Here is a 27,595-nt window from a genome sequence, read left to right as displayed (position 1 = left end):
CTCTTCTCCGCGCAGCCCCTCGTCACCCCCCCTCTTCTCCGCGCAGCCCCTCGTCACCCCCCCCTCTTCTCCGCGCAGCTCCTCGTCACCCCCCCCCTCTTCTCCGCGCAGCTCCTCGTCACCCCCCCTCTTCTCCGCGCAGCCCCTCGTCACCCCCCTCTTCTCCGCGCAGCTCCTCGTCACCCCCCCCCTCTTCTCCGCGCAGCCCCTCGTCACCCCCCCTCTTCTCCGCGCAGCCCCTCGTCACCCCCCCCTCTTCTCCGCGCAGCCCCTCGTCACCCCCCCCTCTTCTCCGCGCAGCTCCTCGTCACCCCCCCTCTTCTCCGCGCAGCTCCTCGTCACCCCCCCTCTTCTCCGCGCAGCTCCTCGTCACCCCCCTCTTCTCCGCGCAGCCCATCGTCACATCGCTGCTTCCTGGTATCTGGGAGGCCCCGCCCCTTCCCGTGACATCATCCCCTCCCAGGAGCCCCTCCATTCTAGTGTGCACCGGACTGTGTCAGGCTTACAGTCTCTGATTTGCCTCGGCCACAGTTTGTATACGGACTGCTCGGACAAGAAAGCTTTTCTTGTTCAAACAAGACCTGAAGCCACGCCTCCTCCGGTGATGTAATGAGTCACAGATAAAAGGGAGGGCAGAGAAAAACACACAAGATGGCAGAGGCTTGTGGCCGGGAGTGAGCGGACTCCGAGGAAGTTGTCAGTGAGCTCGGGGCAGCGCGTGTTCGGAATCCGTGTAAGTGCCGCTGTCTGGGCGGGGTGGGCAGCGGGCCTGCGCCGGGTCCGTGCTGCCTTAATGTCAGACGTCACATAAATGGCCCTTGTGTGTGCAGGGAGGGCATGCTGGCAGTTGTGGTGCCGTCCTTCACCCAGGCGTCATGCCGTAAGGGCATGCTGGCAGTTGTGCCACCTCCACCCAGGTGTCCCGCCTTGAGGGCACGCTGGCAGTTGTGGTGCCGTCCTTCACCCAGGCGTCATGCCGTAAGGGCATGCTGGCAGTTGTGCCACCTCCACCCAGGTGTCCCGCCTTGAGGGCACGCTGGCAGTTGTGGTGCCGTCCTTCACCCAGGCGTGAGGGCACGCTGGCAGTCGCGGTGCCACCTCCACCCAGGCGTCCCGCCGTGAGGGCACGCTGGCAGTCGCGGTGCCACCTCCACCCAGGCGTCCCGCCGTGAGGGCACGCTGGCAGTCGCGGGGCCGTCCTCCACCCAGGCGTCCCGCCGTGAGGGCACGCTGGCAGTCGCGGGGCCGTCCTCCACCCAGGCGTCCCGCCGTGAGGGCACGCTGGCAGTCGCGGGGCCGTCCTCCACCCAGGCGTCCCGCCGTGAGGGCACGCTGGCAGTCGCGGGGCCGTCCTCCACCCAGGCGTCCCGCCGTGAGGGCACGCTGGCAGTCGCGGGGCCGTCCTCCACCCAGGCGTCCCGCCGTGAGGGCACGCTGGCAGTCGCGGGGCCGTCCTCCACCCAGGCGTCCCGCCGTGAGGGCAACGTGGCAGTCGCGGGGCCGTCCTCCACCCAGGCGTCCCGCCGTGAGGGCAACGTGGCAGTCGCGGGGCCGTCCTCCACCCAGGCGTCCCGCCGTGAGGGCAACGTGGCAGTCGCGGGGCCGTCCTCCACCCAGGCGTCCCGCCGTGAGGGCAACGTGGCAGTCGCGGGGCCGTCCTCCACCCAGGCGTCCCGCCGTGAGGGCAACGTGGCAGTCGCGGGGCCGTCCTCCACCCAGGCGTCCCGCCGTGAGGGCAACGTGGCAGTCGCGGGGCCGTCCTCCACCCAGGCGTCCCGCCGTGAGGGCAACGTGGCAGTCGCGGGGCCGTCCTCCACCCAGGCGTCCCGCCGTGAGGGCAACGTGGCAGTTCGCGGGGCCGTCCTCCACCCAGGCGTCCCGCCGTGAGGGCAACGTGGCAGTCGCGGGGCCGTCCTCCACCCAGGCGTCCCGCCGTGAGGGCAACGTGGCAGTCGCGGGGCCGTCCTCCACCCAGGCGTCCCGCCGTGAGGGCAACGTGGCAGTCGCGGGGCCGTCCTCCACCCAGGCGTCCCGCCGTGAGGGCAACGTGGCAGTCGCGGGGCCGTCCTCCACCCAGGCGTCCCGCCGTGAGGGCAACGTGCAGTCGCGGGGCCGTCCTCCACCCAGGCGTCCCGCCGTGAGGGCAACGTGGCAGTCGCGGGGCCGTCCTCCACCCAGGCGTCCCGCCGTGAGGGCAACGTGGCAGTCGCGGGGCCGTCCTCCACCCAGGCGTCCCGCCGTGAGGGCAACGTGGCAGTCGCGGGGCCGTCCTCCACCCAGGCGTCCCGCCGTGAGGGCAACGTGGCAGTCGCGGGGCCGTCCTCCACCCAGGCGTCCCGCCGTGAGGGCAACGTGGCAGTCGCGGGGCCGTCCTCCACCCAGGCGTCCCGCCGTGAGGGCAACGTGGCAGTCGCGGGGCCGTCCTCCACCCAGGCGTCCCGCCGTGAGGGCAACGTGGCAGTCGCGGGGCCGTCCTCCACCCAGGCGTCCCGCCGTGAGGGCAACGTGGCAGTCGCGGGGCCGTCCTCCACCCAGGCGTCCCGCCGTGAGGGCAACGTGGCAGTCGCGGGGCCGTCCTCCACCCAGGCGTCCCGCCGTGAGGGCAACGTGGCAGTCGCGGGGCCGTCCTCCACCCAGGCGTCCCGCCGTGAGGGCACGCTGGCAGTCGCGGGCCGTCCTCCACCCAGGCGTCCCGCCGTGAGGGCACGCTGGCAGTCGCGGGGCTGTCCTCCACCACCCCATAATTGTGGAATGGTCACATCTGCTGCAGAGATGATCTGTGCTAACATGCAGCTTCTCCCCGTCTGTCCTTATAGTGATGGTATATATGTGGCCCTCATGGGCAGCAGGACATGTAGCCCTTATGTGCATGCTGTGTCATAGCCTGATGTTCTATACAGGGGAACACAAACTCCCATCTACATATGGGGTTGACTCCTTTCAGACATCTGGCTATAAACTTGATAAAAAGATAAGAAAAAAAAAAAGTACCCTCCTTCCTCCTTCTCGGTCCACTGCTGGATTGGTCTGTTTGTCTGCAGTGGTTGACTGAAGCGCTGTGGACGTAACATCATCTCTGCAGCGATGTGTAGACTCCGCACTGGACCTGGGGAGGGTAAATATAACTTTTTTTTTTTTTTTTTTTTTCTTCTTTCTTTAATTTAATAAGTAAGGGGTAAGATGACAGTAAAAATAAACTTGACCTCTTGGAGGAATCTTCCCGTCATTCTTCTGGCATAAATCTCAGCTCTTTTGCACTACTATCAGGGCTGTGGCTTGTGTGAGACAAACCTCCGACTGCTCAATTTCCCTGACTCCACAGCCCTGTGCACTAGGGCTGCCCATGAGATGAGCAGGAGGAGCTGAACACCCTGACATACACCCATTCATACTATAAAGGCTGGTAATTACTGGCTAGCTCTACCCACTTGGCTGCTAAGTGCACATGCACGCACGCATGTGCGCATATATAGATAGATAATATATATATTATCTATCTCTCGTAGCTAAGTGGGTCTGCTGTGATATACTGCCATTGATTGCAGTGTTTCGCAGCCTCACTTAGAGTTACAGTCCTAACTTTATTTCATAAATCAATAGTGTACATGAAAATTAGATAAGCAACGGTGTAATATATCTAGAAGACATCTGGACTGATCAGTCATTCTCAAGTCTCACTTCCTGGGTAAAATCTGTAGTGAATGGAGACTAATTGTTACATTACTGATGAGGCAGTTGGTACCGATGAGGCTCAATGTAGATGGGAGGAGCTAGAGGCAGAGCTCCTCCCTATATAAATATGGGCTGTTTGGTGATGCCGACCGGATTTACTTACAGCGGGAGCAATTCAAAAGATACTTTTGGGGGTATATAAGGTGAGTGAGAACATAATATGCCTGCTTGTGACATGCAGCACGTGCACTGATAAAGGTGGTGTTTTATTCAAACACTAAAAACTGGTGACCAGTTCCCTTAATGTGCCCCATCACTGTGCCCCGTCCTCCTACCCCCTTGGAGAGACACCCGGTGGCTTTATCCTTACATAACAGCTGTAGAGAGGTTATATAATGGTGTTTGCATTCATTAACCAGTCCAGTTTTACATGTGATTTGTCTGCCCTCCTTGTGTCGCTGGCTGCTTTAGTATGAGTCTGCACGTTAGCTACCACTCCTTGTAACTTGCTTTTCTAGCCTTTCTCCTACGGTTTTGGGGCGTTCCTCAGACCTATATTTCCCTGCTTTACTTTCACCTTTTATTTCTAGTTCTGTGGAGTCTGGAACTTGATGCTGCTTAATTGGGTTTTCTTGACACATTGCTTAATGACAGGTCACTAGGACTCGCTGGACATAAAACCTCAAGTCAATTGAGGTAGGCTGAAGGGACGTTAATCCTGGTGCCAGTGGGGTCTAAAAACCTGTACCCACCACCAAACTTAATGATTTCTGACTTTTTTTTTTTTTAAAATGCAGGCAAATCTCTATCACAATCTTGTATAAAATTTTTTTTTTTTTTTTTTTTGTATATTGGGCTCCTGTAATTCATTTGAAGTGGTCATCTTCTTCCATTATGGATCTTGAATTCTTCCCTTCCCACACTGAGTAAACGAGGAGTCTGAGCCGCCATGGAGAAGAAACGACGAAAGAAATGAGAGTTGTGCATCCAGGCCTCTGACATGCGGACTTTCCTGAACTTCTAGAACTGTTTGTAGTTACCCGGCTGGACATTGTCAGGCAGAGCCTGCAGGTGACTGCTCTGTGCTGATCTCACCCTTGGGAACACAAGCTGAAACTTCACCATAGAAATTCTACACCACATTTTATCAACATGAGGTTTGCAAAGTTCTGGCTGCAGCTGCTTGTGATATTACTGTGTCTAAAGAAGCACCAGAGCGCCCAGCCGAGAAACTCGTCCCATGAACCCGAATCCTGCAATGGCTGCTCTCATCTTACGCTTAGTGTGGATTTTTCTTCATCAGTGGTGGAATGTGGTGAGTCTGATAAAAGGTCCAGTCCCGTATCTAAACATGAATAAGTCAGCTGGCTTAATAGGAGTGATCTGGCTTCAGAAACTTCAAGTTGCAGTTTTTCTTTCTGGTCTATATAACTTTCTGCCCACAACTATTGTGGGTGGTGATGTAATTGATTTCTTTTGATGCCCTATCACTTGTAGTAATCCTTATCTGTTGGGCTCTGAAGCTATAGATGAGGATTGGTCAAGAATTTAGCATGACACCTTTATTCTGCTGTGGCTTTGTTCCCATCCCTCTTTAATACTGACTAGACCTGTCTGGGTCCTTGTAGGGATCCACCAGGGCAGTATTGTTTGCTATATTTGCAGAACTACTTCTTTTTACAGAATACATCGTGACATTCAAAGGATACTTCACAGCAAATGCACGAAGCAAGTTTATCACCAGTGCACTGAAGAGTAGAGGCATCGAGGACTGGAGGATCGTCCCGAGGAATAACCCAGCCAGTGATTACCCCAGTGACTTTGAACTGATTGAGATCAAGAATAATCAGCGAGTTGGCGTACTGACACTAGAAGATCACCCGAACATCAAGCGGGTCACTCCTCAGAGACGGGTTTTTCGCTCTCTCAAGTTTACAGATGGTGAGTTTTGTGGTCTGAATCAAAGGCTTAAAGCATTTACTTTATACACTGGAATTAAGTAAACTTTTAAAATGGTCATACATGTCTCAGATGGTGTTACCCCCTTAAGTTGTATTCCTGGTGATGTGGCACTTGGAGCAGAGCCGATTGTGTACGTCTGATCTATAGACAGTGGATGTTGCACCTAGACTGTTTGGGTTTTTTCCTTCTGAAGGCCTCCTGCAGAGTTTGTTCATCCTCCACCTTCCCTTAAGCCCCCGTCTCACATAGCGAGATCGCTGCTGAGTCACGGTTTTGGTGATGCAACAGCGACCTCACCAGCGATGTCGCTATGTGTGACACTTTGCAACGATCAGGCCTGTGCTGTGAGGTTGCTGATCGCTGCAAAGTGTCCTGGACCATGTTTTGGTCCTTCTCCTCCCACTGGTCAGCACACATCGCTGTGCGGGACCAGCGATCAGGCTGGTAACCATGATAAGCAGCTGGTTACTAGGGGCACACGCGCACCTAGTAACCCACTGTTTATCATGGTTACCATTCTGCTACCGTGAGCGGTAACCTCCCGCTCACTGTAGCAGAGTGGTAACCATGATAAACAGCGGGTTACTAGGTGCGCGTGTGCCCCTAGTAACCTGCTGTTTATCATGGTTACCAGCCTGCTTCTGCTTCAGCAGCAGGCTGGTAACCAGGAGCAGGACATCGTGGAAAGATTCTTTCCACGATGTCGCTGCTCCCCCTGAGCGCTGGTGAGCCTGCCTGTTTGACAGCTCACCAGCGATCACTTGGCGACGCACCAGCGATACCGGCCAGGTCACATCGTTGTCGGGATCGCTGGTGCGTCGTTATGTGAGACGGTACCCTTATCTGAATGTTGAATCCCTTCTGCCATTTAAGGATTATGGAGGCCATTGTGCTCTTAGGAACCTTGAGTAATGCAGAAATTCTTTTGTAACCTTGGCCAGATCTGTACCTTGCCACAATTCTGTCTCTGAGCTCCTTGGGCAGTTCCTTTGAGCTCATTTAGTCTGACATGCACTGTGAGCTGTGAGGTCTTATATAGACAGGTGTGTGCCTTTCCAAATCAAGTCCTATCAGTTTAATTAAACACAGCTGGACTCCAATGAAGGAGTAGAACCATCTCAAGGAGGATCACAAGGAAATGGACAGCATGTGACTTAAATCTGAGTGTCTGAGCAAAGGGTCTGAATACTTATGACCATGTGATATTTCAGTTTTTCATTTGTAAAAATTTCTACATTTCTGTATTTTTTTCAGTCAAGATGGGGTGCAGACTGTACTTTAATGAGGAAAAAAATGAACCCTTTTAGAATTTACCAAATGGCTGCAATGGATCAGAGTGAAAAATGTAAAGGGGTCTGAATACTTTCCGTACCCACTGTATGTTCTTCTGTGATAGGAAGACTCTTCAGTTTCTTCTCCCTGCACTGACAGCAGCAAGCAGTCCCACGATCAGGATCCTTCTGCCCAATGGATTCAGCCTCTCCATAAGGGCTCGTTCACATGACTGTATCTACAGTCTGAATGCTTTCCGTTAAAATAAAAAATCCCAGCATGCAATAGTTTGTTCCTTAAATTGAATGAGCCACCCATCCAAGTCTATGGGTGCGCAAAAAAAATAAATAAAATTGAATGCCATATGAACACAGTATAGCATTTAAGGTGCGTGTGGTGTTTTTTTTTTTTAAGATTTTATATATATATATATATATATATATATATATATATATATATATATATATATATATATATATATATATATATATATATATATATATATATATATATATATATATATATTATACAATATACACACATTGCAACTGTAACATGAGAGACTAGATGATTGATAGCTGCTGAGTAAAAAAAAAAAAAAACTGCTTGCAAACAGACCAAGAAGAAACCTCATCCTAGTTTTCTGTGACATTCTGAACAATTTCTATACGGTTGTGTGAACCTACCTTAATCGGACTTGCTGGGATTCACTTCTTGGCTTTGGATTTTGAGCCTTTGGACCCAAGTGCTCTTTGCACCTTCTTGAATCGATTCTTAGTTTTTATTGCCCTTAGTGCCCTATGATGGGCCAGTTATAGTATGGATTCCTTGGGCTTTAGTATATTTTACCTGGTTTATATTAAATTCCCAACTGCAGTCAGTGTTTATCTATAAAGGAAATACATGATTCTGGATGTGGCCCTGGGGCCGGGGTACAACTGCTTCAGTCACTGATTAATCCTGTGTCCTCTTTGTAAGCTGGGGCTGGTATGGCACGTGTCACTATGGTTTGGGGCTGGTATAGCACATGTCACTATGGTTGGTGGTGACCAATCTGTCCACCACTCTGAGATGGCATTCATTATCCAGCTACTCGGACATTAACCACTTTGTACCTGGAAGCCCCAAAGCAGCATGTCGCTCCTAGTGCTCTACTCCTTACAAGTCCTTTGCTATGTATGGTGGCCAAAACAAGATGGGGTATATAGCTAGAGAAGCCAAAACATCACTGTAGTGGAATTTAAGGGGTCTGTGTAGTTTAGTGGCAGCTTCTAGTGCTATAAACTGGGTGTACTTTTATTATAGGATTCCTTTAGGTCAGATACCTGGGAAATCTGTGTGGGGGGGCCCCCACCCCATCAGTCACAATCTTGCAGAAAGACTTTCCTACTTTGACCGGCTGGCCCAGTGGTTGTGTGAAGTGGGTGGGGCTTAGTACCTGGGGCGGAGTCTACACTAGCACAGAGCACTTCCTGCCATACCTTGTAGCTGACAGCTGTGATGGCGCAGAGTTCACTTTCTGGTGATCCTCCCCTCCCGGCCCAGTGCCATCACATCTGCTCGAACCCCATCCCTGTAGCATTGCAGCTGGGGGGCTCCTAACCACTCTGTATGTTGACACCACGTGGCGTATAATGAAACCTCATTGCCCCCATGATGTCTTGCTGCGCTGTCCTCTTCTTAATGGGACACAACTGCTGTATATTATATGGACACCTGCAGGAGGCCACATGGTGCTGGAGCCAGAAGTGTTCACTTTATACAGAAAAATGTAGGTTTTATTAAGTGTTTAACCCCTTAAAGAAATAACAGATGGAAAGAAACAGCTTTATGCATTTTCTGCATGTTGCTAAAATGACTTTGCAGGAAACATGGGTTCATTTATTTCATCTGGGACATGGGATTAACTTTATTAGTTTTAATTATAACGTGAAGCAAAATGAGATAAAGCAGACTTGGTCTGTGTTCACACATCAAGAGCGGAGACTGACTTGTGCATGACACAAGTTCATCAAGTGTATTTCTATCCGATACGTGTCCTACACACCAGTACTAGTTCATAAGTTTGTGTTTTCTACTCCTTCTACCTCCTATGGATATAGGTGACCCCTCAGCCTCCTGCAATGAGACGAAGTGGAGTCAGAAATGGCAGTCATCTCGCCCGCTCAGAAGGACCAGCCTTTCCCTTAGCTCTGGCTTTTGGCATGCGACAGGTAGACACTCGAGTCGTCGCCTCCTGAGAGCCATCCCACGGCAAGTCGCGCAGACTCTCCAAGCTGATGTGTTGTGGCAGCTGGGATACACAGGTCAGTGACACTGCAGCGGGCTTAGCTGTAAAGGGTCTCAGGGCAGCTCTGATTGTTGGGACTCTTCTCTAGCTAATGCTGGGGATGTGTTTCTTTGGGTAGGTTCGTAATCAATCCATAGAAGGAACATTTGAAGGGGTTTGACCACCTTTGGGTACCCCCTGCCAGTAAGAGCAGGAGGAGCTTTCCTCAGACTGCCAATATCCTGTCCATACAATGGCTGGTGAAGGAGCGTGTGACCCAGACCTGTCCAGCTGAAAGGCATGAGAACTGATCTTCTCTAGGACAAGACTGATGGTCTGGTGACATCCACCAGCAGCCATTGTATGGATTGGAGAGCTGAGTAGGAAGAGAACCTGTTATACCTGTATAAGAGCCACAGCCATGCCCTCAACACAGCTGATAAAAATAAATGTGACTGAATCTTATTGCAGAGCGAAGCAACAGACCATGTAATACAGCGGCTATGTGAGGCAAACTGTGCAACATCTTTAATGAAATGCCCAATTGCATGGATTTAAGTAAGAAAGTGTCCCCAAAGGTGGACAATCCCTTTAAGGGATGTGTAGCTGAGTGCTGTGTGGGGTTTTTAAACTTTCCAATGGCTAAACTCTGTGATTGCTCTTCGCTGTGATGGAGCAGACTGTATCTAAGCCATTCCAGATCTACCAGGGCTACTGTGGTCACTCGCTGGAGTAAGTGCTGCCTGTCCTCAGTCTGCTTCCCCACGTGCTGGAGGACTGACATCAGGAGCCGCACATGGATCCTGCACCCTCTTTTCTTCTCTAGCTGCTCAATCGTTACACTTTCCAGTGAGCAGTGACTGAGACCTGTGAATCTCGCTGCGCTCCTTCAGTACCAGTACACACGGATGCAGATGGAGTTTAGAAGCCACTTGTCCTGAGGGAATCGAGTGCTGTCAGTTGGCATGGGGAGGGTATTAAAAATGACATTTCAGGGGGCATAACAATCCACAAAGCCCTTGGCCATGCCAACGGTACACCAAAGCCACTTTGCAAATGGATTTATTTTTCTTAAACCCTACAAAAATTCCAGCATTATAATTTTAGTGTATTTGTGGCCACGTTCCCTATATAATTGTGTAAGGAGTTTATTTTGCACTGCCCGACTTCCTTTACTTCTTGGAGTAAAAATATCCTAACCTAATTGAACTTTATTTTCCCATGTCTGATTTTCATTAACAACCTATAAGATCATTAGTTCCAAAAGAGAAAGTGGCATATTCCAAAATCGCTGTCAGGGTGGCTGCAGAACTTATTCACTTGGTTTCATGCATTGCCATCTTATGCTGTAGTATGCCCATACTGATCCATGCCACTATGTATGAGGATTGGATCTCTTCTTGGGTGTTTTTATAGTGTGGTTTTTTGTTTTTTGTGATCTCCCTGTGCAGGTAGTCATGTACGAGTGGCCGTGTTTGACACTGGATTGAGTGAGCGACACCCACACTTTAAAAACGTGAAAGAAAGAACCAACTGGACTAATGAGAAAACGTTGGATGATGGTGAGTAGAAGCTCATGTCCACTTTTCGGAAAGTTTCCTCAGTCCGCCTGTTGTGAGAATTCTTTGTGGCTTTATCTGGACAGGACAGTGGTGGAGATGGAGCCATTCCCTGCAGTGAGGTGTAGGACAGTGGGATGTAATGCGGGTTGTCCTAGATGTTCCATTTATTGCTGTATGATTGTAATGTAACAATCCAGTTTTTGTTTTTTTTTATTCCAAGATCTATTGATATAAAATGTACTTTGTTCGTGGGAAATATCTAGATTCTTGCATTCATGTGATCTTTCATTCTGCTTTATAAGGACTGGGACATGGGACTTTTGTGGCGGGTGTCATTGCCAGCATGCGAGAATGCCAGGGACTAGCTCCAGATTCTGAGTTGCACATCTACCGGGTCTTCACCAATAATCAGGTATGCTCTTTTTTTTTTTTTTTTTTTTTTTAAATATATCCCCACATCTAATGCAAGTTTTATAGGGAAAATCTGCAGGACAAATCTTCATGCTGCAGACTTGACATGTGCAGCGCAGGTCAGTTTACGCTGCATTTATTTGGGGGGGACCAGGCTTTCTGGAGGTCCCTTCCCCCTTTGCTGGAAATTAAGGCGCAGCTTCAAACTCATTGTAGGGACGTATCTTTTCAGCAAAAAGTTGCATGATCGTTGTAAATGCCGCACACTAGTCTTCAACTGTGCAAAAAATAGTTTGTTTTCCAGTAGGGTTCTGAAGTACAATGGAAGAAGTTGGCACTCCGTTATCAAGTGGTGGTGCACATGGAGAGACAGTTCATAGAAGTGAAAATCCCGGCACTCACATCTGTTTCAATGCTTCTTTAATGAATATCCATAAGGAAGACGTTTCAGCCCATCCCAAGCTTTTGACAAAAGCTTCGGATGGGCTGAGACGTCTTCCTTGTGGATATTCATTAAAGAAGCATTGAAAGAGATGTGAGTGCCGGGATTTTTTTATTTATTTTGGGTACTTAAGTACAACTGTGCAAAAACTGAGTGACACTTTGAAAGATTGGGCTAAAATATCGGGATGGGGAAAACTGGCTCAGATTGTTAAAAGATTGATAAAACATTGGAAGGAGTGCCCTATAAATATTTCAGTTTGGGGTTGACACTCCCTATCACTGTGGAGGGATGCAGTGAGGCTCGCAGGGTTTACTGAAGGTAATTCATAGGAAACTATATTCTCAAACCCAGTGTCCACTAGATGAATGTTATAGATATTAAGCCGGGTTTCATGGATGGGCGGTGGATTTAAAGACTACAGATTACTTGAGGTTGAGTTTACTTAGCACTTGACTCTGGGCATTGAGAAAACGTGACGTTTGGCTGGAACCCATTGTAATAAACATGTTTGCTTTTAATTTAGCCCTATTCTTATTTTGTGTACTAAAGGTTTATGCAGTGGGCAGGGTTTTGTCACAACTAATTAGATCCTGCCCTAAGGAGAAGGAAGTGGATGTGCCAGGCGTCCATTATTACTGCAGTAGAAATCCTTAAACTGCAGGAGACCGGACTTGACTAATCTCGTCTACAGACTATTATGCTGACACTTGCATTGCTGTAAATGTAAAAATGCTTCTTGTGTAGTAATAGTCATGATTTCAACTCCCATCTTAGGTCTCCTACACGTCATGGTTCCTTGATGCTTTTAACTATGCCATACTTAAGAAAATAGATGTATTAAACCTCAGCATTGGGGGCCCGGACTTCATGGATCATCCGTTTGTTGATAAGGTTGGTGGTGAACTATCTCTATACGGTAGAGCTTCTCAAGCGGTTTATCCTGTAACCTCATCAGCCAGACCAAGATTGTTTCTGGGACGCACAATCTGTAGCATAGTCAATACTGATATGTTTGGGTTTTTTATGCTGCTGTATGGCTGACCGGACACTGACTCAATCACGCGCTTGTCCCTTTCGTTGATTACAGGGGACAGTTACCTTAATGTTCCCTCTCGAGTACAGCAGCACTTTTGCACCTGATGTCAGATCAGTCAGGAGATGACCGCTGTAAAATACTTCAAATTAATGCTGAAATCCAATCCAATTACTGACTAGCGTAAAAAATGCTTGGGCTGTGTTCATTCCACTTTAATTTGCTCTTGTTTTCTGTTCGTTCCCCACCTAATAAGCACAAGGAATACAATATACAACGGTATATAACAATTTTCCATCTAACAAGCATGACAAACCCATTACACATCTTTATATGAATAATGGTTAATTTCCCTCTAATCTTCATATACTCCATGTTCTTGCCCCACCAGTTAGAACAATTCCTACAATATGCAGCTCTATGGGTTATAGCCCACTATAAACTGCATATATTCCAGGTTTACAATACCCAGGAAACCTATTATACAGCTTTTTTTTTGTACCAGAAGTTGTTAGAAAAACTAATTATTCATTCGACGAAGGAGGTAAAAACAAGGAATAACGGAGTCCACTATGCTGCAACCATATAAAAATCCCAGCATACTGACCTGGCCTTCAGAGCTGCGCCTCACTGCTCTATAGTACACCCCTTTATTAACCTTTAACACTATAATTTGAAAGATTGACTCTCTTCTACTTTACAGGTTTGGGAGTTAACAGCCAATAATGTGATCATGATTTCTGCAATAGGAAACGATGGACCTCTCTATGGGTACGGACATAGTCGTGTAATGTATTGTTTGCTCTCAGTACCCTTCATAACACTTTCACATATTTAGTATAAGGAACCCATCATGCCTCGCCAGGCTGCCATACGTCAGGTTTAGAGATGTGAAACATTCTGCAGACTTGGATTTTAAGTAGCTCTTTATAGATTCCCATGTAACAATTACCATGGCCTGCAGTGGGGGGGTTCTTTTACAATCTAGGGTTAGATTTACACAACAATGTTTCTAGTAAGGCTGTTGTAGTTTCCATTGTAAATGGTTACCACAAAGCAAGTGCAAACACAACACTGATGCCCAATGTATCTTTTTTGATTACTATTACGATTTTCATTGTCCTTGATGGGGAAGGATAGCCATAAAAAAATCCAAAAGCATTAGGGTTGAGCGAGTATGCTCGGGCCGAGCTCCGAGTATTTACAGCTGCTGGGTGACATGGTTGAATCGCTTCCGTGTGCATGATTTGCAACTGTTTGACAGCTTTATTACATGTGAGGAATGTGTAAGAAATAGACATTCCTCACATGTAATAAAGCTGTCAAACAGTCGCAAATCATGTACACAGGAGCGATTCAACCATGTCACCCAGCAGCTGTAAATACTCGGCGCTCTGCCTGTGCATACTCGGCGAAAGGGTTAACAGAACATACTCGCTCAACACTAAAAAGCATGCAAGTGGAAGAATAAAGTCAGGCAGCAATGTGGGCCCAATTTCACATCCTACTAAAGTGTGTGGGAATAACATTAGTCAGTATGCTATCTGATGGCACTTGTCAGATTTGTAGTCGTGTGCGAGCCCTTATAGCGCTCTTCCCATTTACTATGAGTTGGTCTGTAGGAATACATTAACCTGCATGCAAATCATGTAACATGCAAGCAGTTGATGGACTATTATCTTTGAAGTAAATCCCATTTGTCTTTGTTTCCCTACCTTGTTTAGGACGCTGAACAATCCAGCAGACCAAATGGATGTGATAGGAGTTGGTGGCATTGATTTTGAGGACAATATAGCTAGATTTTCTTCCCGAGGGATGACAACATGGGTAATGCAATTTGCTGCTCTTCATAATTGTCTTTGAACAGTATAAATATTGCAATAATAAGTCTGCACTGAAGCAAGAAGTCAACGAGTTTTCATTGATACACAAATCACATTGAGCTAGGCCTAACATTGCATTTGTGCTGTCTTACTGGTTGCATAAGAAATATACGTAAAGACCTTTCAGACTGTTTTGTCACAATTCTGGTGAAAATTGAGTAGCAACATAAGGTCCTGAAGCATCTGTACTTGTTATAGAGTAATATTGGATTTTCACTGTACATCTAATAACATGAACTGACTCTACCTTGTACATCTTAGGAGCTACCTGGAGGGTATGGCAGGATGAAGCCTGACATTGTCACCTATGGCTCTGGGGTGAGAGGATCTGGCATGAAGGGTGGTTGTCGCTCCTTGTCTGGCACAAGTGTTGCTTCCCCTGTTGTGGCCGGAGCAGTGACTTTGCTTGTTAGGTAACTAAATGCTTTATGGTAAATAAACTGCAGTTTTAACAAACTTAGTCACATTTCTTTTAAGTCCTATATTTTGGCTTTATGAAGAGAAAATGGGCTGCTTCTTGCATTGTAAGAATTTCTGCAACAAAATTAACTAAGTTCTATTAGGTCAGAGCCGCCGTGCGCATGCTCGACTGCCGCTCCATTCACTTACTATAGGGCTGCTCTCCGCTATTTCTACCAGTCCCATAGAGAATGAATGGCTTGGTAGTTGGGTGTCCAACCTGTGCTCCATTTTGTACCTGCGATGTCACAGCTCACCTCCTTCCCTTACAATGCCCAGATCAGAGCCTGGATGACTTTGATCCTAGTGAATGTAGAGAAGTATGAACTATTGCTGGATATCTGTGGCTGCTGAGAAACAAAGTATGAATCTATTAGGCCTATGGGCCAGTGTTAAAATTGCAGGATTTTTGCTTTACTCTTTTTAATCCACAATACTTGCATGTCAAAGCCTGAATTTCTTTTCTGCTTGGCTCACAAACCCCCTAATTTCATGGAGGTCTTTTCTATTGTTCAATGTGACATTAAACAATGCCTCTTATTGCACCGATTTAAAGGGGATCAAGCAGTAGTTTTTTGCCACCTAATCAGAGCAGAATAATGTAGAGATTGAGACCCTGATTCCACCAATGTATCACTTACTGGGCTGCTTGCTGTAGTTGTGATAAAATCACTTAATAGGAAATTATACACTAGGGGACTAGTATCCTGCTGCCATATAGTCCTCCATATTCATGAGCTCTGTATAACCCTGCACCCACCACTGATAGGCAGAAATCGGCCTATGCACAGAAAGCTGCAATCAGTGATTTGGGTGAGGTTATACAGGGCTTGGCATTCGGAGAACTGCTAGCTCTGCAGCAGGCAGCCCAGTAAGTGATAAATTGATGAAATCGGTGGTCTACACCCCTATAACTTGCTGCTCTCAGACTACACAGCAGTCTATGGCCCAGGTGCTTTCCTATCTCATTTGATGCCCTGTAATAGTAATACATGTCCACACATCCTGCCGTTTTCTGCCTACGGCACCTATTTCCCTGTCTCTGCAGCGTGCATGTTTCATATGCTAGCTCTGCAATATCAATATCTTGGGGGAGGGGGATTTAACTCTTCTCCTGTAGTGTAACTACTGCACACACTTGGCCAGGGTCTGGAGCAGGGCTGTGGAGTTGGAGTCGGTATAAAATGGACTGACTCGGACTCCTAAAATATATGATTGGGTACAGTAGCACAATGCAGGATGTGCTGTAAATGTTTTCATAAGAATTTGGGAAAGTTCTGAAATGTTCTGTTCCTGATCTAAGGATCTTGGCTTCTAGCTGAGATGAATCTGTGCTGCACTTTATGTACACGCTCAGTGAGGCCGGGCTGTGGAGTCGGAGTCAGGGAAATTCAGGAGTAGGAGGTTTGGCTTACCGACTCCACAGCCCTGGTCTGGAGGCTGAGCTCCTTTAAAAGCCATCTGTACACTATTTAAGATAAAGGCTCTCAGACAGGAGAACACCAGAAAATGGCATGAAAATATGGTAGTTTGCAATTAACTTTTATTTTTTTTTTTATTTTTTCTGTCAAGCTAAACCTGTTAAATAACATGAGAATAATGGCAGACTGTAAGCCTGCAAGGGCAGGGTCTTCTCCCCACTGTACCAGCCTGTCGTTTGTGCTCTGTAACTTATTTGTGTTTTGTATGTACCCCCCCCCCCTCATGTACAGCACCATGGAATCTATAGTGCTCTATAGAAGATAAACAAACAACTTTTTTTAGGCACCTCAGTACATTGAGCTACTGTCTCGTCTAGTCCATTAAATATACTGCCCCCTAATCTAGAGCTCAGGGAAAGCAAGAGGGTGAATGTGTTTTGCTTATTGCTGTCTTTTCTCTAGTACTGTGCAGAAGAGGGAGATGGTGAATCCAGCGAGCATGAAACAGGCGCTCATCGCTTCAGCACGCAGACTACCAGGGGTGAATATGTTTGAGCAAGGACATGGTAAATTGGATCTACTTCGGGCCTACCAGATCCTCAACAGTTACAAGCCACAGGCCAGGTATCTCTCCTTCCTGAGATGTAGATTATGCGCTGCTATTAAATGTAATGGCCCCATATTTGTATGGCTAAAATGCAGATATATATAATTATTATTTTTTTTTTTTTTTGTCTCCAGTTTGAGTCCCAGCTATGTGGACCTCACAGAATGTCCCTACATGTGGCCCTACTGTTCTCAGCCCATTTACTACGGTGGGATGCCAACAATTGTCAACATAACTATTCTCAACGGGATGGGAGTCACTGGAAGGGTCGTGGACAAGGTAAGCATTGGCTGACACTGCAGAAATGATCAACCATTAAAGGGGATATCCATTACTGGACAACTTGCACTGATCGCTGAATTAGTAAGAATCTCCACATAAAAAAAAAAAACTAACACTAGTTTTTTTATTCTATAGTTCATGTGAAAATAAATGCAGATTTCTTTTAATGAGGTCTTTCTCCTGAGATGACAGTTGGTGCTTATAATGTTCTATGGAGAACTGAACCTGTGGTTTCAGGAGAACATGCAGCTTCTCTAGCTCCTCCCTGTCCCCCTCCAGAACCTTTAAAAGCACCAACTTCTGTCTAGTATCTGAGTAACAAAATCTGTTGTCAATTAAGACTTTACCAATTAAATCCGTGGTCCACAGCCCTGGTGACAGAGCCCCCATTATTGGTGTAATGATGACTGACGTTTTCCCCCAGAACTCAGTGGAGCTAGATACTGTCCATGCATGGGTTGCCACCATTGTGTTCTCACATTAGGCATTCCCACCACTGTCCCCACGCCGTTTCCGTCTCTCTAGGCATTCCTGCCACTGTCCCCACGCCGTTTCCGTCTCTCTAGGCATTCCTGCCACTGTCCCCACGCCGTTTCCGTCTCTCTAGGCATTCCTGCCACTGTCCCCACGCCGTTTCCGTCTTGCATCATCCTGTCTCCAGCTTGGCACCCGAACAATGGGAGCCAGCACCTTGGTGAAAACCATGTACAGCGTCTAGCTCTCACTGAGGGGTGGGGGGAAATTACCGTGTTTTGCTGGCTGGATTGGACATCAGTGATGCCTGAAATGTGTTCCTTATGGGTGAGCATAGATTTACTGAAGATCCATCTGGGATCCAAAGAGCCAGCTCATGTTGGTGAGCAGGGCCAAATGATCCTGAGCACCAAAATGGAGCTGCACCCGCCATCACTACTTTATTTCTCCACCTCTGAAGTGAGTACATGTGTGTCCAGATCTGCGCTTCCTGCAGGGCTACTTACAAGTCACCATCTGGAGACTGTCTCTTCAGAACTGGTTGTTAGACCTGGTGCTAATGCACCAAGCCGCATGTCAAGGGGCCCCCAAAACACAAGTTGGGGACCCCTTCATTAATTGAATGAAATGTATATCTAGGTGGAGAGAAGAGAGCATCTGTTACTAGGACACGTGAAAGTCAAACTTGGCCTTAAATAAAAATTAAAATTAAACTGTTACTCTTTCAATAAAGATGCTATACAAATTTGCTGTTAAAACTTTACTGACCTGGAGAATGTTTGCTAGTTACTTATAAAATACAATGAATGCTGTAAACGTCCCTTCCCCCCCCCCCCCCCCCCCCCCCCCAAAAAAAAAAAAAAAAAAGTGTCCGTCTCACGGAAAGCAAACCCTCATCCAGTTATGTGGAAGGTAAAATAGAAAAGTTGTGGCTCTTTGTAGAGGGGGACGGGAACAAAAAATCACCTGGTTGGGAAGGGGCTAATCTTTAAATAGAAATTGGCAAGCTTCAGACTGACTTTTTTTTTTTTTTTTTTTTTTTTTTCCTTTTATTTTCCTTTTATTTTGTTGCAGCCTGACTGGCAGCCGTATCTCCCGCACAATGGTGACAACATTGAAGTTGCCTTCTCGTACTCCTCTGTGCTGTGGCCTTGGTCTGGGTATCTGGCCATCTCCATCTCTGTAGCAAAGAAGGCCGCTTCATGGGAAGGCATTGCCCAGGGTCATGTGGTGATTACAGTGGCGTCTCCAGAAGAAAATGAGGTGCGTACAGGAGTACTGGTAACATGTACACTTCATTGTCTTGTAGTCTAACTACCTGTTATGCCACTAGGCCTGATAATGGAGACAGATGAGCTTGATGGGTAGTGAACTCCTCCCTCCAAAAAATATGTCCATACTATATTTTTGGCCTAGTGTTCAAAAAGGCAGTAAACTATGAAATCTTTGCACAGCAATGTCTGCTGGTCATGAAGGATGAATGCTGGCTTCTTCCCTGGGATAATCTTTGTATGATCCTAGTTTTTGGCTCTCTATCTTCTCCATGCACGTGCCTGATCTGGGGAGGCAGGCAGAAATCTGCACCATCCACATCACTCCATAGTGGGAAGGAGGTGTGGGGAAAGGTCCTGCCATCCTGTACAAGAGGATACTTTCCCATTAGACTGTTGGGATATGAGGGGCCCAACCCACCCACTGTCTTCTCTTGTAGCCACAGAAAGGATAAATACGGCAACTACATTTTTGGCAGAAAGTGGTCTGGAGCTCCAGACCCATGTCTGCCTCCTAGTGAGGAGGAGCCAGTTTTTTATTTTTTTTTTTTGTAATTCTTGGTGTCAGCCTCCTGGCGGCGGCCATGGTCTTCAGCGTCCCTCAATGAAGCCTCCGAGAAACTGTTATACTAGTGTCCTCAATCCAGCACAGACTGCTCCATGGCTTATGCAGAGACAGTAAGGGGTCATGTCACCAATTCCACCAGCTGTGGGACTGCTGCAAGTCATTGGTGGTTTTATGATGACTCCTCAACGTCGCCTGACCAACACGAATAGCACACCTTTCTGTCCCTGCGCAAACCACAAAGTGGCTGTGATGGGTCCAGGTATTATGCTGGTAACTTGTTACCAAGTTGGTTTAACTAATGCCTGGACCATACTTTTAATCAGTGTGCTTGACTTTTTTTTTTTTTTTTTCTCCCCTACCTTTTGAAGCAAAAGAATGGAGCAGAGCAATTTTCTACAATTAAACTCCCAATCAAGGTTAAGATCATTCCCACTCCGCCACGTAGTAAGAGGGTTCTTTGGGATCAGTACCATAATCTCCGTTACCCACCAGGTTACTTCCCAAGGGATAACCTAAGGATGAAGAATGACCCCTTGGACTGGTGAGTTCACACTACTTCTCATTGTCTTCATATTTTGCATTCTGCTACTTTTTGGATTATGTATTTTGAGTTCTTTTAACTAGTTTGCCATTGCATAAATCAACAGTGCATTTGAATAGAAAGATATTTTACAAAGCTTCTATCTGAGAAATCTGCATTTCTTGACTTGAGACCACTTATTACTTATTTTCCTGCCTTCTGAACTTACAATTCCCTCTGAAACCACTCCAATCCATATGGTCAAAGCAAGATGAGAATAAGGAACCCTGGTGACAGGTCCTCTTTCTTACAATGTTGTCGTCTCATCCTCTGACCTCTTCTTCTGTAGAAATGCCCTGGTTGTTCCTGCGTCTGTAAAGTTACCAGGATTAGTTTTTTTCTTTCTGAATCTGTTTGGATTCTGTGGTCCTGGATGTCGTGGTGGCTTTTGAAACATTTGTCTGTCTTACAGGAATGGTGACCACGTTCACACCAATTTCAGAGACATGTACCAACACCTGAGAAGTATGGGCTACTTTGTAGAAGTATTGGGTTCGCCCTTAACATGCTTTGATGCCAGCCAATATGGTAAACACATTTTATGCAAAAAAAATAAAAAATCTTGCAAGTTAATTAACGGTTTTGTTTTTAAATATGATGACTGGATTAATGATTTGACTTGGCCTGTAGGAACTCTGCTTATTGTGGACAGTGAAGAAGAATTTTTCCCCGAGGAAATATCTAAGCTCCGCCGGGATGTGGGCAACGGGCTGTCATTAATGGTTTTCGGGGATTGGTACAACACATCTGTTATGAGAAAGGTCAAGTTCTATGATGAGAACACCAGGTAGGTTTTAAGCTTCCACTCCCAGGTCCCACTAAACCTCACTTGGTCAGACCATAATATCTATATATACTTTCTGCTATATGGGACCACATGGTCGAGATCTGCAGAGCAGCTGATCTGCAGTTTTCAGCAATGTTTTTAGTGTTCAAAGCTGTGCTGTCCCCCCTCCCCCCTCTGTACGCGGTGTAAATCTGCCAGAGCTGATTAAAGGCTGATCTGCTGGGGTGTAAGACCTACACCATGGTGATATGGATGGCATAGCAAAAGAATTTACCAATCTAGTAAGACAACCACTTTAACTCATTAACGACCTTTGACTAGAAGGGGTTCCCTCCCAATGACTTGGTTACGTCAAAGCGATCGTGCGAGGGTATGAGCTGTGCCCTCACAATCGCTGCAGGCTGTGCTTATACCGCATGAGGAATGGTATAAAAAATCCAGTTCTTCACCTGTAGTTTTTGTTTTTCATTCTGTCTCCCAAAGATTGCAGTATGGCTCGGCTCTCATCTGTCCTGCTTTCTGCTCTGAGCGCTTACACCGGGGTTTCTGTGTAAAGCTCTGAAATACGTGATTCAGACGGACTCCTGGCAGAAGATTCCCTATAATGAGGCAGATGGGGGAGGGGGAGGTACGGGGCACTGTCTGGCCTATGAGCCGGTGGTGTCCCGTCTTTTTAGGCGTGCATAAGTGGGGTCGACCAGTTTTGTGCACCTCTTATAAGGACATCGCTGAACAGAGGTCAATGCTGCCTCACTGTAGGGAATGGATCCCTTGGGGGGGGGTTCATCTGAATCATGTTGTTCAAGGGCTTAAACTACAAGATCTTTAATAAAAAATACTGTCTGACTTAATTTTCTGATAGAGCTGTACTAGGGCTTGCGGTTTTGTGGGATAGGTTGACATTATCAAGTAATACATATGTTTTCTAATAGCAATGTTCCATTTTGGGGAGGCCAGAAAAATAAACCTAATTATAGAGACTTCCTGTTTCTACATAGAGAAAAGAGAAGAATTAGCTAGGTAGAAAGGCAAAATGAGCAATTGTAAGTACACTGTGCTATATAATATGACTGCAATATAGTAAGGATAGACATTGAGTATTTCTTTAAAGTATGCACATATGAGTGAGTTAAAGTGGTTGCCTGGCAAGTAAACCTGTATTAAAAAAAAAAAAAAAGTTTTAGTTCAGGTACTTGGTCCCCTGCTAGTGTGTGTTTGTTCGTAGATCATCATGTCTGCAGTAATAATTATTGCTGACTTAAGCCTTGAAATAAAGAGCAATGGGAGAACAAGTGTTAAGTTAATATTAATCTCTTGTCTTCCTTCCTCCAGGCAGTGGTGGATGCCGGATACAGGAGGTGCTAATATTCCAGCCTTAAATGATCTGCTGTCAGTGTGGAATATGGCGTTCAGTGATGGCATATATGAAGGAGATTTTACCATGGCTAATCACGACAGTGAGTACATGACTGCATGTGTCCCCCAATACTTTATATTCTTGCACATTATTCACTTTTTTTTTTTTTACCCCTTCTTAGTGTATTATGCATCTGGCTGTGGCATTGCCAGGTTCCCAGAAGATGGCGCTGTTCTGTCACAAACATTAAAGGACCAAGGTACGGCATATTTCCTTAGTGCCGTGGTGTCTACAATCTGATCTATTGTAACATCTTCTGTTCCTTAGTTATTTATGTTTTATATTTATTTTTTTTTCCCACTTTTTGCTTTGTTTTGGGATTATTTGTGGTGTTGGGTGGCGGTGGCAGCTTTTGGCAAACCACTTGTTTTTGACTAGGGAGGTAATTGTAGAATTTAAATGACCGGCAGCCTTGTTGCTGATGGGAGCCTGTCCTAGCTGCTAACAGGACCGTGCTTGTGAGCCTGTGCAGTACCAGCTCCTCTGCTGTGACCCGAGAGCTGATCAGTACATGGGGCAGTTGCCTGAATTGGACTTCCAATGTGGTATCTAAAACTTATCCCCCACCCACCTCCTCCCATTATAAGGGTAGATTAGACCTGTCCCTGTGCATTTTTAATCTTGGCTTATTTTCCTGTACAGGACTTGAAGTGCTAAAGCAAGAAACCTTTCTGGCTGAGAATGTCCCGGTGTTGGGACTCTACCAGACGCAGACTGAGGGCGGGGGCAGAATTGTGCTTTATGGAGACTCTAACTGCCTGGATGACAGTCACCGCCAGAAAGGTATGGCTCGAATCAGCATTATTTGGGGCCAGCTTAAAAGGAATCTGTCAAGCTTTCACCCTCCCCCCAAAATATTTAATTGCACAGCTGAATCAAGCAATCCCTTTACCTAGACAGTACTTTCCTCCGTTACAGAGACTTCAGACTTTGAACCGATATTTGCACAAGGCTGCTTTCAGTGCATGGACACTCTTCCCGAGCCTCTGTCACTCCAGCTCTATTAACCACTCAGCGCTACCCCCCCTGCCTAATGGGCAGCTCCTTTACTTGAAGTCCAGAGGATAGAACCTGTCGGTACTGGGTGGGTAATAGAGCCGGAGTGACAGAGGATTGGGAAGAGTTTCCAGGCATGGAAAGTACTTCATCAGGATTTGTATATTGACTCAAAGGCTGATTTTTCTGACAAAAGAATGGACTGTCTAGGTAAGGGTATTGCTGGATTTATCTTTGCAAAAAGCTTCATGTGCATATATAACTAGTATCGGGACTTGCAATCCTGCTTACAGACGCCCTCTGTAAGCAGGATTTTGCCCTAAACACACCCATGTAATTGAAGCTCATTACATGATCTTATTTATTAAAGAGGTCTTGCACAATGCTGCACTCATGTAAAGTGTTAGTAGGTCGTACTACAGTATAAGATTCTTCATCCTTCAAAATTTCAGATTGCTTCTGGCTTCTTGACTCCTTACTTCAGTACACTTCCTATGGAGTGCTGCCAGCAAGTCTCAGTCACTCTGAAAACAGACAGAAGCCTCCAAACGGTGAAGGTCTCTCCCCAGCAGAGAGAATGGAAGGTAAATTCCATAGATCTCACACTGTAAGAGGCACCTAAGCTTTGGAGGGGTAAAGCCAACCAGCTGTCTTAAGTGGGTAGCAAACTATTATGGAGGACCTGCGGCTGACATGTCAACAGTATGTATATTTTTGCATTTTTTTTTTTGGTGATCATTGGAGTTGCTGCGATGAAACCCCAATTTGAAATGAAATTAAAAAAAAAAAAAAATAAAAAAAAAAGACATCTCAATATGTAACAGCATATTCTTCTATATCGTCTCTGCATGTTGTGAAGTCTACTAGTTCTGATGCTTTGATTTCTGTGGAGGGGACAGTTCTGTAGGGACATTGGTCTGACAGGTGCTGCTGGTAGATGTGAATGAAACACACTTCACTGTACAATCCTTGAATAAGACTGTTCCCTTCTCAGGAAACCATCTTCATCGTTACTCCAAAGTGTTAGAAGCTCATTTGGGAGATCCTAAACCTCGGCCATTGCCTGCTTGTCCTCATCTATCTTGGGCCAAACCACTGCCCCTCAATGAGACTGCTCCTAGGTGTGTAAGCCGAAACTTTAGTACTTAGCTCAAGTACAAACTCAATTTATTTGTCCCAACTGTGGAGGGGGTTAAGGTTTAACATTTGTGCTAATCATGCCTACATGTCTCATCTTCATAAATCCAGACTGTATAATAAAGGCTTTTGACTAAGTTTTTACCTTTCTCCAGTAACCTGTGGAAACATCAGAAGCTGCTTTCAATAGATCTGGATAAAGTGGCTTTACCCAACATCCGCCAGAATCGGCCACAAGTGAGACCCTTATCACCTGGTGAAAGCGAAGCATGGGATATACCTGGAGGTTGGTGTATATTGCTTTGCCCCATGTTCCTGTATCGCCCTCCTGAGGTTACTGAAGGTTATACAGTAAAGGATATGATCTAGTCACCTGTCCAAGCTTCTAGATTTTTCCCCTAAAAGGAAGCGATCAGAAAATGAGCGAGGGATAGATGTCTATCTATAGTGGTGTAATAGTGTTTGCCTCCTTCCTGATTTTCTTATTCTTTTACATGTTTGTCACACTTAAATGTTTCAGATCACAAAACAAATTTAAATAGACACAGATCACCAAAATGCAATCTTTAATTGAAGGTCTCTATTGAGGGAAAAAAATCCAAACCTACAGGGCCCTGTGTGAAATAGTGATTGCCCCCTAAACCTAATAACTGGTTGGGCCTCCCTTAGCAGCAACTGTAATCAAGTGTTTGAGATAACTGGTAATTAGTGTTTTACAACGCTAGTTCAGCCACATTGGAGGGCTTCCAAGCATGAACCTGCTTTTTTTTTTTTTTTTTTTTTTTTTTTTTTAAAGGTCATGCCACAGCATCTCAATCGGATTTAAGGTCAGGATTTTGATTAGGCCACTCAAATCTTTTTAGTTTTTTTTCTTAAGCCATTCAGAGGTGGACTTGCTGGGGTGAGTTCTGGATCATTGTCCTGCTGCATAACCCAAGTGAGCTTCAGCTTGAGGTCATGAACAGATGGCCGGACATTCTCCTTCAGGATTTTTTGGTAGACTGCAGAATTCATGGTTTCACTTACCACAGCAAGTCTTCCAGGTCCTGAAGCCGCAAAAAACGCCCCAGACCATCACACTACCACCACCATATTTTCCTGTTGGTATGATGTTCCTTTTCTGAAATGTTGTGTTACTTCTACTCCAGGTGTAATGGAACATACACCTTCCAAAAGTTCAGCTTTGTCTCGTCAGTCCAGAGTATTCTCCCAAAAGTCTTGGCGATCATCAAGATGTTTTCTGGCAAAACTGAGATGAGCCTTTATGTTCTTTTTGCTCAGCAGTGGTTTTCGTCTTGGAACTCTGCCATGCATGCCATCTTTGCCCAGTCTTTCTTATGGTGGAGTCATGAACACTGACCTTAACTGAGGCAAGTGAGGCCTGCAGTTCTTTGGATGTTGTTGTGGGGTCTTTTGTGACCTCTTGGCTGAGTCGTTGCTACGCTCTTGGGGTAATTTTGGTCGGTTCGCCATTTGTGGATAATTGTTCGCTGAAGTCCCAAAGTTCTAGAAATGGCTTTCTAACCTTTTCCAGACTTATAGATTTACATTACTTTCTCATTTGTTCCTGAATTTCTTTGGATCGCAGCATGATTTCTAGCTTTTGAGGATCTTTAGGTCTACTTTACTTTGTCAGGCAGGTCCTATTTATGTGATTTCTTGATTGAGAACAGATGTGGAGTAATCGGGTATTTGTGTGACTAAGGAAATATATTTTTCCTTAATAATGACCTGCATTTTGTGTTTACTTGTGTTATCTTTGTCTAATACTTAAATTTTGTTATGTGACAAACATGCAAAAGAATATCCACTAACACCCAACTGTCACTATGAGTGAGCGTAACCATGGATACCTAAGCTACTGCAATGCCCTGCACATGGGGTAAGAGACATAGCGAATCAGAAGAACTATACTACATCTTTAATTGGAGGAATTTGTTAATATTACTACATATTGAGATAGGATCTTTGTGATGGGCATACCCCTTTTTAAGTTCTTGATGGCATCATGGTATGTCTACAAAACGTCACATCCATGTCAAAGGCTTGATTAGATAAGGTACATATTGACACCCTTATTATAGCATGGGTAAAGGTGTTGTCTAGTTTATAAAACCTTTTAACTGTTTGGTTGTCCGGTGTTTGGATAGTTTTATTGCCGGCTGTCCAATGGCTAAGGAAAAGGCCAGCTGTGACGTGAGGAGTGCCTTTATTTTGTTCTCTCTGTATTAGATACCTGACCAATGTCAATGTACACCATGTAAGACAGGTTCTCTGTGGCTGATCCCCCTATACCGTAATAATTGCTGGGATCCTAACAGCACGGATCCTACTTTATTATAATCCTTGTATTAGGAGGGCCCCATACAAAGCACATCCCTTCTGTAATCTTATCTAGATGAAACTGCAAAACCTCTTTCATATTACAGTTAAACGCCTCACATTACTAAAGTTGGGACAATTTTCAAGCAAAGTGGTATTTGCAGGAATGCACATCTATATATTGGGAAATAATTTCTTTTGTTTCTCTCCTGACAGGCATTATGCCTGGGCGTTATAACCAGGACGTGGGCCAGACCATTCCAGTCTTCGCATTTCTTGGCGCTATGGTAGTTCTGGCTTTTTTTGTGGTACAAATCAAGGCCAAGAGCAAGCCAAAAAGACGGAAGCCTCGCGTCAAACGACCACAAATAATACAACAGTTTCACCAACCAAAGACTCCATCTGTCTGAGCTACGGCTGATATGCCATCTGCTCCCAAAGACGGCGATCTGAGCTCTGAAACAAACTTTTATTCTAGGTTCTCTCTGACCAAACTGGACATTGGTAGGATTTGCTTCTTTTTATATTTGAGTAAAATAAATCCCTTCTTATGTAAGGGCTTCTCACTACCAAAAAGGGACTCTGGGGCAAATGCAATATCATAAGAAGACTTGTGCTCGGCAAACCAAATCCAGAGGTGTCATTTTAAAAAGGATGTTTACCCCCAAATCGGTGAATTTTATTTTTATAAATGTTTTTGTAATTCTGATCATGATTCCATCTTTACTGGTGGATTTTGGTTCCAATAAAGCAGCTTGTAATAAA

At 45.9% G+C, this 27,595-nt stretch overlaps 1 protein-coding gene across 1 annotated transcript; it reads left to right on the top strand.

Moving 5' to 3' along the window:
• The first annotated feature begins 444 nt into the window (after positions 1–444).
• Positions 445–27,595, top strand: MBTPS1 (membrane bound transcription factor peptidase, site 1). The gene is made up of 23 exons (XM_073659327.1): positions 445–733; positions 4,549–4,987; positions 5,356–5,613; positions 9,009–9,212; positions 10,627–10,737; positions 11,040–11,149; positions 12,368–12,484; positions 13,330–13,397; positions 14,351–14,453; positions 14,771–14,922; positions 16,852–17,013; positions 17,131–17,275; positions 18,827–19,015; positions 19,960–20,132; positions 20,584–20,699; positions 20,802–20,958; positions 22,291–22,415; positions 22,497–22,574; positions 23,018–23,158; positions 23,824–23,955; positions 24,366–24,492; positions 24,664–24,794; positions 27,047–27,595. Exons 2-23 carry the CDS (start codon positions 4,825–4,827, stop codon positions 27,238–27,240), a joined length of 3,156 nt encoding a protein of 1,051 aa, XP_073515428.1. The 5' UTR covers positions 445–733; positions 4,549–4,824; the 3' UTR covers positions 27,241–27,595.

Source organism: Phyllobates terribilis, unplaced genomic scaffold (genome assembly GCF_046119375.1).
Source record: "Phyllobates terribilis strain yellow unplaced genomic scaffold, ASM4611937v1 Scaffold_13__5_contigs__length_258822181, whole genome shotgun sequence".
Taxonomy (NCBI): domain Eukaryota; kingdom Metazoa; phylum Chordata; class Amphibia; order Anura; family Dendrobatidae; genus Phyllobates; species Phyllobates terribilis.
Note: the sequence above shows the minus strand (reverse complement) of the source record. Positions and strands in the feature narration are given on the sequence as shown.